Source organism: Corvus brachyrhynchos, unplaced genomic scaffold, assembly GCF_000691975.1.
Source record: "Corvus brachyrhynchos isolate BGI_N302 unplaced genomic scaffold, ASM69197v1 scaffold37, whole genome shotgun sequence".
In the NCBI taxonomy this organism is placed as follows: Eukaryota; Metazoa; Chordata; class Aves; order Passeriformes; family Corvidae; genus Corvus; species Corvus brachyrhynchos.
In genome coordinates, this window is record NW_008239289.1 from 148,273 (window position 1) to 162,140 (window position 13,868).

Consider the following 13,868-nt stretch of genomic DNA (forward strand, 5'->3'; position numbering starts at 1 on the left):
GACCCTTTGCTCCCAGGGAAGGAGAAGGGCCTCTGTTCTTAGAGATGAAATGCTCCCAGAGATGGGTGAAGAGACCTTTTGTTTCTGAACAGCTCAACCTTAAAATTGTACCCCAAAAAACTTCAAGAGTGGACCCTTGAAAGCAGTTGAGGGAGAAGCTGCAAGCTGTGGGAAGGGACTCACATGCAAGCAGAGAGACTCCTCTTCCTAAATGGACTGAACAAGTTTGTTATGGAAGTGATGAACAGACTGAACATCTCAAGGGTTGTCTTTTTCACATTGTCAGTGGGAGAAGGGAGGAAGGTGGGGGGAGGAGAAGAGTTCTGAAAGTGTGGTATGATTTTTTTTTCCCCCTGTTGTAGGTCTGTTAATAAACTTCTTTATGTTCTTTCAAGTTTGGTGCCTGCTTTGCATTTCTCCTAATTCTTATCTCACAGAAGATAAACATTAATGAGCATTTTGGACCAAACCACTACACTAAATTGGTGTTTCCACCCGGTTACAAACCCAACCCGCTACACTGATTTATTGTGAAAGGAGCTTTTTCTTCTTGATTGGTTAATGTCACGTGAAATTTCCCAGCCAATGCTCTAGCCTCTTAACAAAAGTCTTTAAATAAACAAGAATTTGATTGTGGTTGTCAGGTCATAAACTGGATGATTTAAAGGCCTTAACATGCAAAACTGTAACTGATCTTTTAAATCTTAGAGGGTCTGCTGGCACGTTAACCCTAGTGTTACGGCACACAGTGCATTCTAGCAGCATGGTCAGATCACTGGCATAAGTTGCTGCCTCTTCTATTTGGTAATTTAATTATTGTCTGCATTCACTTGAGTAAATGTAGTTGTTCATGTTTAGTTGCTAATATGTTTTCCTGAGCATGGGTTTTTCAGTGTATATATCCAGTATAATAGCTTTAGAAGTACTGCATTATGGGCATAAGGCTTGCTTCTTATGGAAGTTCTTACTTTTAAATATTCTTATCTGTAGAGTGTAAAGTGAGGCTTGTTTCTGAACTGAATTTAAATTTTAAATTTTAAGTAAAAGGTTTTGGGGGAGTGGAGTTTCTTCCCATATTTGTATTTCTTTTTCCTTAAGGGGGAAAAAACCATTGCTACCTCGTGTAGTTCGAGGCATGGCCTTAAATGGACTTTGTGAATATGGCCCCAGAAACTCTTGGTCTACATGAGACAAATTTAAGGAATTTATTGCAAGTAGCAGGAGATGGTTATCATCCCTGCTACTTGCATGTTATCTCAGCACAGCACTATTTTTCAAAGCCTTCATTTATTAGATAGTAAAGCTAAAAAAATGGTGACATACAACTGCTTACACAGGATTGTATATAAACTACGTTGTTTACTACTTTTATCGTGAAACTGCTTTCTATTTGGTTAGAAGTTAAATGTTGGTTTGTTACTGGCTAGTCATTAAGTTAATTTAAAGAAAGCAAGCAGAAGTAACAAGGATAATTTTATGCCATAGCAGGTATTAATTTCTTCAGAAACTGTGAGACAGTGTATTATAGCAATGAGGTTCAGCAAAAATACGTGTTTATTAGGCATTTAATACAATGAAATCTATACTTGCTGGTTACTAATACTGATCTGGTTGCTGGGTGTGAGGCAAATGAAAAAATTTTCTAACATAGTTAAGTATTAGGTAAGGAATATGTGCAGTGTATTTACTTTCTTTTTGTTTGTTTTTATGTTTTAGCAGAGTTCAACTGTAGCAATCCAGCAGTTCCCTTTAATTGGACAGCTTCTAGGAAGGCTCTGTTGGAATCCTTTTGTTATAGGATATGGTAAGAATGTGTAAAGATATTTCTGCAACAGTTCTATGAACCTTATTCTGTAGAAATTAGGAAAATATGACTTGTTACATACCGTGATTTTTTTCCATAAAAGCACAACATTCTTTTTTACTGAAGTAAAATTAAGAGATGAAAAGGCTGTGTTATTTAAAATATATGGCTTTCAGAAATGTTAAGTTCACTTTTGGATCTAATTAATTTCATGGTTTAGTTATGGAATCTTGGCTTGGGACCAGTAGGTTTTAAACCCAGTGAGTGTTTATGTTCATCATGATTTCCATTCTCATCTTTTGTTGTATTGATTACATTTTGCTGGAGTCTCAAAATGTACAAGATCTAGTGCTTCAAATTACTTTCACTAGAAGTTTCCTTCAGTATGTATCAGAATATTATATATGCTAAGATAGAAGAATTAACTTTTCTGATATGTGTGTTTTTGTAATTAGGCTAAGTTATGATTGTGTTTGTTTTTATTGAATTCTGAAGATGTATTTTCCCTATCTCTCCATCCTTAACTAGTGAAAATGTGCATGGAACCAAAATTAAAACAGTAAAGGGGTAACATAGGAAAAAAGCATATGAAAAAACAAAGTGCTCTTACTGGTGGTGAATATGTGTGTGAGTGAGAGTATAGAAGAGAATATTATTTTGGCACAGGAAAAACTGTTGGGAGGGAGGAGACACTCCTTGTACTATGTCATCAACATTTCTGATACATTTTTCAGGAACTGAAATGTTGATATTTTGATAAATTACTTGGGATCTCATTTAAGCAGAAAACTAACTCTGAGCTCCTCTGTGAGTCCCTTAAAACAACTTTTTATCAGTCTTTTGCTCTTATTACAACTACAAATAAAAAAAAAGGGAAAAAAGAAAAAAAGTAACAACATGTGTTTTCTGCTTTATGCTTCCTTTTGGGGGAAATACAGAAAAGGGCAATTTTGTTTTCACCTCAAGGGTTTACTAACTCAAGCACAGCATACATCTTCTATTTTGGCTTTGTCTTCTAGACAGCTCTAAGCACGGACAATTAACTTGTCTGTAAAGCACATAGTAGATGTGTGTAATGTCAGCACTTCGCCTCTGAAAGGAAAATTTGGGAAGGAACCATAGGTTTAAACATAAACCAGTTTTGCAGAGCAAATGTGTGTTTTTTGAAAAACTTTTTCATACTTTACAGATGTATTTTTACAGTGGAGAGGTTTCCCTTTCAATCATAGTTTTTGAGTATGTTGGTAACCATTGATGTTTATAATTACACACACGCTTTGCTTCTAAGTTTTTGTTTGGAATACGCAAGTCTTTAGACAATCAGTTTTTCTGAGCTGACAATGTATTGTGTTATAGAAAGTAGCTTCACCTATATTTCTCATCAGAGTTGAAAGCCATCTGTGTCTGCTTTTGGCTCCTTTTTGCAAAAATCCCAGCAACACATTCTTAGTTTCCTCTACTTCTTTCCTCTTTTTTGTGTTCCTTCAGCATTTTCTGAAGCTGCAAAAACACTTTTTTGCAAGTTGATCATTACCTCTGAAGTTTGCTTGAGAATGAAGTTTTACGACAGGTTTCTTTTTTTGTCTCAAAGTGGCAAGCAAGCCAATTCAGAGAACTTTACTTGCTGGAAATGGAATCCTTCACTTTAGTGCTTAAAGATTTTCTGACATCAATAGACCTGAAGATATCTGCTTATACATTCCCACCACTTCCTCTTCTTAGAGCCACCTGAACACTCTTTGGACTGCTGGCATTTTAGATTCAGCAGTTTTTCATTTTGTTTGGCACTGGTTCTGAAGATATCCTTTAAGATAATGCTGGCTGTAGCAGATGCTGACTCTCAAGTGGCTTTCATGTAATTTCTCATTTGGATAAATAGCTCATTCAGGCCGGTGTCTGAGACCAGGCCACCCTCACAGAAGAAGGAACTAATTTTGTTCAATTCAGTCTTTCATACTAATAAATGGAGAAGGAAAAACATTATACTTCTGCCTCATGTCCAAACCACAATACCTATCACCTGAGATGAATGTCTGTTGGTGCTGGAAGCTGACATGGCTGACCACTCAGTGTAGGAAGCATGGTCTCCAAGGGAAAATAATCTCCTCATAAACACTCCTGAGCAGGAGGTGACCAAGTTAGCCTTATTTAGAATGCTAATGTGAGGGAAGAAAATCTCATGGCTGTACTTGTGGTCTTAAACCACAAGGGATACACAAGGAATTCAGTCTTGGTAAGGAATTCCAGTGGTTTTTTGTTTTTTGGTTTTCTTTGTGGGCTGTGGGATTATCTTCTCAGTAGGACCCTCCTGGTTTGAGTTTTGAGCTCAAATGTCTTGAATCCCAAACTAATACTATAAATGCTGGGGGATTTCTTGGTGGCTCTGTATGTCAGTACATGTGTGTGAGCGTGCAAGCTTGGGAATGCATTCATTTCCATAGAAAGCTCAGTTTTAGCTAATGAACGTTTTCTGATACGTTTCAATAAAATTGTACAACAAGTTCTAAAAATATTATTTCTGTCTGTAAGATGAGGGTTTTCTTCCTTCCATCTGGCCCCATTCATGACAGGTTATTTATAAACTGACTGTGCTCAGGATGATTGAGGCTACACAGTGTTATGAGAAAAACATTCCTTTTTGTTCTTTGTTTCTTTTTTTTAAAAAAATTTTTGTTGTGAGATTGGCAGGAAAGAAGGACAATCTGATTGATCATAAAGGTTTGGACTTTTGACTGGTTGACTGGTTTGAGGTGTTTTAGGGGGTTTTTGTTGTTGTTTTGTTTTTCTTTATTCCTTTTTGTCAAAAGTCCAGCAGATAGGTGGTAACCTCTTCTGAGCTGTAATTTCCACCTTTTGAGTTTTTAATTTTATTTCTGTGGATGTATTAATTGGTTATTTCGGTATTAGGCATTCTTTCATGCCATAGTAAGATCAAATGCCTTGTTTGTATCCTGATAATGCTTTTCAGTGCATATCATGATGGTATGTTTTCCATGGAGATCACAGTTGTTAGAAAACTGTGAGGAAAAAATCCACCAGTAGGCTTTTTATGGTTCTGTGTTTGGTCTTTTGATATGATTATCTTTTGCAGCTGCAGTAATTATTTTAAGATCGGTCTTAATCTTCCCGTCTTTCATCCCTTGTTCAGGGCAGCTGTGAAAAGAAAACAGTGAACCAAGAGTTGCCCTCAGAGTGTGTCATAGGGTATATCAGCAAGAGGATTGTATGGGCCTCTTCCCTGTTTTTCACAAATCTTGTGGGAGGCTAGCTCAGTTTTGATCAAAAAGTAATTTTTTAAACTAGGAAAATCTGAAGCTGTACCAGTTCCTTGTTTTTTTGGAAACTGTTGGCTTAGCTATGACATCAGTATAGGTTGGTTTCACTTGGCTTGAGGTTTGAATGTATCTGTGTTAATCTGTGTAAACTCATTATGCTGGCAAAGTGTGCCATCTTAGTTTATCTAAGCTCTGTTTTCATGATTTTAGCTTTCGTCATACTGATTTACATTTCTGACAGGCAACAATACATGCAGTGTATTTTATAGTATGCAGCAAGTCATGATGTGTAACAAAAAAATCTTCTCATCCAGAGGTCTATTCAAGCAGTTGTATGCATTTTTTTCACCTCATCTTAATTTTTTTAAGTGAAAAGAAAACAAAAATTTAATTAAAATGACTTACTGATGTACTGTAGATGTACAGTATGAACTGGGTGAGTCAAAAGAAGGAATACTTGGACTATGTATATGTATGTTTGAGATAAGAGGTTTGGACTTGATGTCTTTTTTTCTGCCTTTTTCTGTGTAATTTATGTAATTGAAAGTTATGTCAAAAGCCAGACTTCATAATCAGGCAATATTTTATATTAGTAATTAATAATTTTTAAAATCTTTGTTTTCCAAGAAGCAATTGGCTATGATTTAGTCATTTAAACAAATAAACCATTCTGGTTTTTCCTCCCATATAAAGTCATAGTAGAGTTTACATGGAAGGCTTTTTTGAAGGAGGTAGTTGTCTATTAGTGCTGACATCTGAATGCCAGTTGAATATAGTTATAATCAGAGTTTAGGGATACTTCGAATTTCTGCTAAGCAATATGCAGGATGTGTCCTTTAACTTCAGAATTACAAAACCTAGGAAATTATTAGCCTTGTAAAAATCTGTATTAAAACAAGTCCCCAAACACAGAATGGCAGAATACCCCAAATTGTGGTCGGTTAAAAGGGTGTGCTTGGGAAACCATTTCTGTTGCAGAGATGTTAGTCAGTGGGAGGTCAGTAATGGCCTCCAGGCTTGTTGGACATTTATGAGGAATACTGGTTTAAATCAGTGTTAACGTCTCTGGTCACCTGGTGAAAACACAGGCATTACTTAATGGATCTTTTAGTTTTTCCTCAGGCTTTCCCAACAAAACACTTCTAAATAATACTGTTTATTACATCCTGGATAACAAATACACAGAAAACAAAAGAAATCACTCATTGCACTTGATAATCAAATTATCTCATAATATAATTTCTAAAACTGGTAGTATCACTTATTTGTATGATTTTTAACAAGAAGGTTGTTGCTTACTGAGTGAATATTATGTCAGGACTACAATACTACATCCAGTTTCCAGAATTTTCATTTCAATCACACAGTTTTGTTTTGGGATTAAATTCACTGTAGAACATACTGTTACATGCCAAAGAACATTAGGAAAAAAAACCACCAGGGCCTATTGAAAACAAAGGTGTGTGAAATAATCATGAGTTAAATGGCTCTTCAGCTGCTCCCTTCAGATAATCGTCTCCTCTATAACAATATCTGTGCATCTGAGCAGTGAGAGTCATGCTCATTTTATAATAGATTCTTAAAGAAGAGAATTCATTTCAAACAGTGGGTTAGAGTTAAGTAAAACCCACTCTGATCCTGAGCAGAAAATCAGAATAGGATTTTTTTCCATCATCATTTACCTTTTCTGCTGTCTGCAGAAATGTCATTTTCCTGAGGCATGGAGACTCTTTCTGTATTTTTACAGAGAACTTGATCTTTTAGGTTCTAGTCATTAATGATTTCATAGGTCACAAACTTCAGTTTTTCTTAAGTGAGCATACTTGAGTTTTGCAAGCTTTGGACACAATGTAATAAACTATTTTACTACTGTTGATTATTGTCTATTATTAATGATATTATTTATACTGAGTTGAAAGTTCCTTGAAGATAGCTTCAGGGTTTTTTTATGTAAATTAATTACTAGGTCCTGCAAGTTTCTTAAGATCATCTAATTACTGTATAGATTCTGAACATTTTGGTACCTTTTAAACTGCTGTTGAAGGAAATGATTACACAAGATGGATACAGTGAGTAACGTTAAATGTGTGGTATGAATTTGGTAGAATAGAAGCAGTATGAGTTGAGGCTGATACTAAGGCTTCAATTTTGTGGATGGATAGAGATTTTTGTGTGTTATTCTGTCTGTGTTTCATTTGGGTTTTTCTTTTCCCTCTAAGTGTATCTTTATTTGCTTTTTTTTCCTACAGATGAAAGCCAGAAAACTCTGATGTGGTGCTTGTGTTGTCTGTACAGCAGTGAACCACAGAGCACTGTGGAACTGAAGGCCAACAGCTGGATACGGGTAAGTGAATGAATCCTTCCCAGGACTGCTTTGGATTAAATTGATTATTTAAAGGTGCTGCATCTATAGCATAGACACACTGTCATTTAAGAAACTGCTCCAAAGACAACTTGCATACATCTTGTGTTGAAGTGTATATTATTCTAATTATAACACAGTCACTATTATTCTCATTTTAAATTCTACAAGGAGGAGGCATTTTACATTTGGTGATTTTGATGGCTTTTAACCAACTAGATTCACCAGGTCCAGTATCCTTGACTAGTGAGCAGCAACCACAAATCAGAAGGGAAGCAAGTGTTGCTATTAAAAATAAAGAACCTTTCAATTAGGGTAAAATAAATAACCTGGAGAAATGCCATGGTTTGTTTTGAAAGTGATGTATATTTGTTCTGTAATTTTATTCTTTTTTGTTTTTGTTTAATCTCCTGCCTATAAAGAATTTAATTGTATCCAAACTTTCTTCAAAGAGAGTCAGAGAGGGGAGGGGCAGTGCTTGTGTGTGGATTTTTATTTAGTGACTTAAAGAATAATGAATCTCTAACTTTAATCCCAAAATTAGGGTTTTGCATGGCACATCTGTTCATATTTTATATATTTCCACACTGAATTAACAAAGCACATGAGCATGTATATAGCTTGCTGCACATTGTTTCTTAATACTTTACATTGCTGAATAACAATTTGAGAGTGCAGTTCTGTTGTGTCCTTGCATTTTTCATGGGTCCATGTAAAAATATGGTAAAAAATATAAATGGAATTGTTAATATATATTTTTTTTATCTTTTAGTCCTCACAACTAGTGAGAATGTAGCAGCGTCATCATTATTTATGTACAGCTCTGCTAAAGCTGAAGATGCTTCTAGATTTCTCTAGGTAGATAATTTCTTACTTACTAGTTTATTTTGTATGTCAGATTATCTAGGTATGCGTGTAATACTAGGATGTACAAATTACTATAAAATAATGGATGATGATGATGATGGAGATTTTTATGTTAGTAAACAACTGTTGTTGATTTAAAAGCTGTAGTCCTAGAAATATGTTCTCACAGTCTTTTAGATGGCCTTGGATGCCTGTATATACCTGTTTGGTGGGCTGTACCACATACCATGAAAATTTGAACAATTTAATACTGAGTAAAATCGCCCTTATTTTCTTCCTTATTTTCAGGAGGCTTTTACTGAGGTTACTATACTTGTAATTCAAAGTATGGCAAGGCTTGAATGCCAAAGTAAAATGATATTAAAAAAACCCGCTCTGCCTTTTCTAATGTAGTCTTGCTGCTTTCTTATATTCTTCGCAATGAAGTAGGAGAGGCACAGTAGTATGCAGTTAGTTATCAAACAGCAAAATTTGTCATTTTTGGTTTTTAGTAGCATAACATATACCTATGCATTAATGATGCATGTTAATAACATATGCAGTAATGATGTTAAGCGGTGAGGGAGAGATGTACCCAGACAGTCTACCACAGATAGCTTTGGTTTCTGGGAGGGGAAAAAACCAATTGTCTTAACTTAACAACATTTGACTCATCTGATTAATGTAATTGAATTGACGGTATTGCTGATACAAGAAAAAGTATCAGGTAAGCAGGAGCAAAGTTGGAGATAGGTGGGGATGGGACTGCTGCTTTTATCTTACACTGAAACTAACATGTCAAGTATTTGATTCAAGCTGCCCTGTAATCTGCGGAAATTTTTCCACCTACTCTGTATGTTTCAATCACCCGTAATAGCCACTGTGATCTGATGGGTCAAGAGTTAACCTAAATCTTAGGAAGGAGGGAGGGCATGGAGGAATTCAAAGCACAAACATATCTTACTAGCTATTTTTATCATTCAGCACTTACCTAGTTGCCTTAAGTGGGTGTAACACAGCATTAAAATACAGCAGGTGGGATTAAAAGAAAGGGTATTATTAAATTGTTTTCTATAATTAGTAGAATTTCTTTGCAGTTTCTTACTGCCCAGTGGGTATCATCACAAAGCTTTTTGAAGAAAGTGGTTTTATTTCCCTTTCCTTTTCATCACTGTAATTCTAGTCATCTGCAGTTGTGATACAATAAGGACTATCATGCTTGTTTTTATGGAAAAACCTGAAATAAATGTTTTGCTACTCTTAAAGGTTTTATTTTGCCATCTGTGATAATGATTTATATTTAAAAAAAGTAACACACACACACACACACACCTGTAAATCCTCTGACACACCTAGTGTACATTTAACATTGTTTCTTCCTGAACTGCTTTTTCCTTGTTATGTGTGTCTCAAACGATTGTCACAGAAAGGGATCAAGACACATTTTTTATGAGAGCCATAATTTGAGGTTTTCATCAGCTCTTTTAATATTGACTGGATGATCAATCTCTGCAGTGATTTGATCTGACCTCAGTGTTGGTAATATGGCAGGGGGGCTTTACAGCAAGGTTATTCACTTGTGGAGAAGATGCCCCATACGTTGTGGTACACTGGGGGAAAAAAGGCCAAAACTCAAAAATTTACAGTCTTTTGGGCACAGGAAGGAAGGTAGTTTTACGACCACATGATGTAAAGGGAATTGAAGTCCAGAAAGAAATTTTAAATAACACTCCGGAAGTTTGAATGCCACTAAGGTTTTTGTAGAGAACTTGCCTGTACTTGGAATGAAATGGCAGATAATCTAAGGTATTTAAGCTCTCCATGGAGGGTATGGATAGCCATCCATGACCACACAGAATGGGGATCTGTATCAGGTCCATGCACACTGATGCAGGAGCTGTGTGAAAGGGTTTTACCCAAAGGAACTGATTTTCACCTTCTACAGAAGTGATCTTCTGAGTGGCTTTGTCTTTTGGTCCAGCAGTCGATAGCTCATTTTATTTCCTCAGCTTCATACTTCGGCATACACTGAGGAGGAATACTTAGTTTTTAAAAAGGCAGAACAGTTCACTGTGTAGATCAGCATGTATCAAATAAATTGGGATCTTTGGGTATCCATTTAGTTGATGATAGAACAAACAAAACATCAAAAAAGCAAAGCAAAGGAACCAACCAAACAAAAAAACTCACCCAAACAATAAGTAGAAGTCTGTAATGGAGACAGAGAACTTTGCCTGCTTACCATTAACTACTACAACAACAACAGTTTAAAGTTTCTTCCTAGTTTCATAGGTTTTAAACTGGCTTGCATTAAAATTTTTCTCCCAAAATGCCAAGTTGTATCTGATTGGAAAATAATATTACTCAGTCACGTTAGTGTTGAATCTCCTCCTCCCTTTGCTTTTATAGCTATGTACATTGACTATGAAATTACACCTTGCTTTTTTTGTCATGGCAAGTCTCAGTTCCTGAGGAGTGCTGGGGCCTTTCAGTGCATCTTTGGCTAAGGTCATTGATAGGAAGACTAATCTCAAGTCTTTTGTTTTTAGCTACTAGATTGCATTTTCAAAGTTGCAAAAAATGCATTTAAGGCTAGCTTACTTTTTAACTTTCCTGCTATTGTCATAGAAAAGCTGTGTTGTTTTTAAGGGCAGGAAGGGTAGCTACCTACTTGAAATGCATTATTACTACATTTCTGAAACCAAGATTGTGCAGGTCTGTTAAGTCCTTTAAAAGAATAAATTGTGAAAAGAAGTTTATTGAAATTTAATTAAAGTGTGCAGTGTAGACTGCAGTCTTTTTAGGATTAGATGCTACTTAAAATGGTAGATATTTTTGGTTTTGTTTATGACTCTGAGCCATCGTGTTGGAATCCAGGTTATGTAGGTCTTTTGTAAAGTCAGGCACAGTATAGGAAGTCAAGATACATGGTGCCACAGATTTCACACTAATAAAAACAATAATGACCTGATGAAACCAGTCTAAAAAAGTTACTTAGTTTCTCCAGCTGGCCTCTTCTGAGCAGAGATTTTTGGAGCTGTGAAGTAAGGTTGTTTTAAGAGGGACTTCTGTCTGATGGGGCTAGAACAACTTCCTTTCACTGCACATTACTCTTGCAATCAATCACATTGCACCAATTGAAGCAGGTTTCCTTTTTATTAACTTGGCCACACTTTCTTCTCTGCTCTCAGTTTATAAGATGTGGTTATGAATTGTTTATGGCTTTGGAATTTATTTCAAATACTACTTTTATTGTTTTGTGTTGGAAGGCTATATGTACTTAGAGTGTTACAGTCCATCTCTTCAAATTGGGTAAAACAGAAAGTTAATATCCTTTCTTTAAAATTTTGTCTTTTTCTTTTTTTTTCCTTTTTTTTCTAAGATTTCTTTTTTCAGTGCTTTACTATGCCTCAAAGGAATACAAAGGAACAAGAATATATACTAACAGCATAAACGTAGGAGTGGAAGACCTCTAAGGCTTGCCCTGTGTTTTTAGAGGTCTTTTTTTTGGCTTGGCCAAGTTTTCCTTTCTGAAAATATGTAGTTCTTTTGCAAATCTGTATCCCGTGCATAGCCATATCTATCCCCATCTTTCTTATAAGCCCCCTTTAAATACTGGTAGGCTACAGTAAGGTCTTCAGACCTTAGAATAAGACAGTTGTATTTTCTTCTTTATCTATTTTATGGGTAGAGGCTTATGTTGTAGGATATATGGCTTCTGTGTATTTGACAAAATATAGTATGCTGAATATGTGAGGCAAAGTTTGAAACTGGACACTGTTGTTTGTAGAACACAGTAATGACAACTTTGTTGCTTATTTTGATAGCTGTTTACTAATTTAGAAACAGTGGTGTATATTCTTATATACCAGTAGATGGCAATCTTCATATTACATACAGGTACACATATATTAATTTTATATTGATATGTACACAGTTTTCTGTTTCACAGCATTCTAATAAATACTCTTCCAAGGAAAGATGAACTTTAGAAGCCAGTTTAGAAACCAGCTTCCCTGCTGCCCTTACTGTACGGCATTGTTGTCTGGTGTTGGTAGCACTAGTGAGAATTCTATGTTAAGATTCCTGACATTTTTGACAACAGTACAGGATCCTCACTAATAAGAAAATAAGAAAATGCACAGTGCATTCAGTTGAACTGAGTTTTGTATTTTTCTGCCCATAATTTTTCCACAGATGTGGAAGAATTCTATCTGTGTTTTCACCTGTTTTGATAGTGACTGATTATTGATATTTATGGGGGTTTTTAAGCACTTAGGGGTTTATATCCAAGGATCTGTTACATTGAAGAGTATATGTGAACAGTTTAGAAAACGGTGGTTCTGAAGTGCTTACAATGAAAAACTCATCATTTAAATAGCTTGAGAAAAAAGAAGCATAAAGAAACAGCTATTCCTTTTCTCTAGCCTCCTGCTTCTCTCACTGTTACAAAATTACAAGTAGTATTCTGAACAGCACAGGTTTTTTTGTATTTCCCCTTCTTTGTCTTTCCTTATGGTTTCATAATAACTCATTTATCTATAGTCATGCTTTGTATTTTATCTATTCTGAATGTTTTTCATATGTCTCTCATCGTATTACTTGGTTTCCTGCTCCCATGTTTTAATTCATTCTGTCACGTTTATTTACCGCTGCTGCTTTCACGAGTTTATTTTCCGTAGGCACGAGATTTTCCCCGCGATGTCGGGTTCAACAAATTACACCTTATTTTGTGTCTGTTCTCTTGTCGGCAGCTAGCCTCTCCCAGTGCACGGGTCAGCTGTGAGAGCCGGCGCCGCTCGGAGCCAGGAGATGGCGATCTCCGCTCTGGGTGCTCGCCGGTGTGTCCCTCACACATGGCTGCCCGCGCAGGGAAGCTGCCACTCACACCCGTGACACAGGGATGTCACTTAGATGTTGTTAGGGATTAGAATAATGGTAATGTTGTTGCGGCTTTTCCCAGGTGCTCCCTGGATGTGTTTTGATAAAAAGGCAGGTGTGGTGGGTTGCCTTTAATTTGTTAAAGTTACTGTAGAATGGCCAGGGCTGGAAAGGTCCCACTAGACCAGGTTGCTCAGAGCTCCATCCAGCCTGGCTTTGAAAGCTTGTGGATGGGACATCCACAGCTTCTCTGGTAAACCTGTGCCAGTGCTTTACTACCCTCACAGTAAAGCATTTCTTCCTAATATCAAATCTAAGTCTACTTTGTTTTAGTTTGTATCCACCCCCTTGTCCTGTCGCTACATGGTCTCATAAAAAGTCTCTCTCCATCTTTCTTGTTGGCTCCCTTCAGGTACTGGAAGGCTACAATTATGTCACCCCAAAGCCTTCTCTTCCTCAGTCTCATCCCAATTCTCTCAGCCTCATATGAGAGGTCCTCCATCCCTCTAATCATCTTGGTGCCCTCCTCTGTACACACTCTCACAGGTCCATGTCTTTCCTGTGCTGGGACCCCAGAGCTGGATGCAGTGTTCCAGGTGGGGTCTCACCAGGGCAGAGCAGAGGGGCAGAATCCCCTCCCTCCCCTGCTGCCCACGCTGCTTTGGATGCAGCCCAGGACACGTTTGGCTCTCTGGGCTGT

General features: G+C 36.7%; 1 protein-coding gene across 7 annotated transcripts in view; it reads left to right on the forward strand.

Annotated features, from left to right (window-relative positions):
- FANCC (Fanconi anemia complementation group C) overlaps positions 1 to 13,868 on the forward strand; it is a 78,463-nt gene that overhangs the window by 15,123 nt on the left and 49,472 nt on the right. For 6 of the 7 annotated variants that reach the window (XM_017740435.1, XM_017740436.1, XM_017740437.1 and 3 more), the window contains 2 exons: positions 1,717 to 1,804; positions 7,329 to 7,423. In XM_017740435.1, the coding sequence (XP_017595924.1) occupies positions 1,717 to 1,804; positions 7,329 to 7,423 (183 nt within the window). The remainder of the gene's footprint in view (positions 1 to 1,716; positions 1,805 to 7,328; positions 7,424 to 13,868) is intronic. The other variant, XM_008638410.2, reaches the window with a different exon arrangement.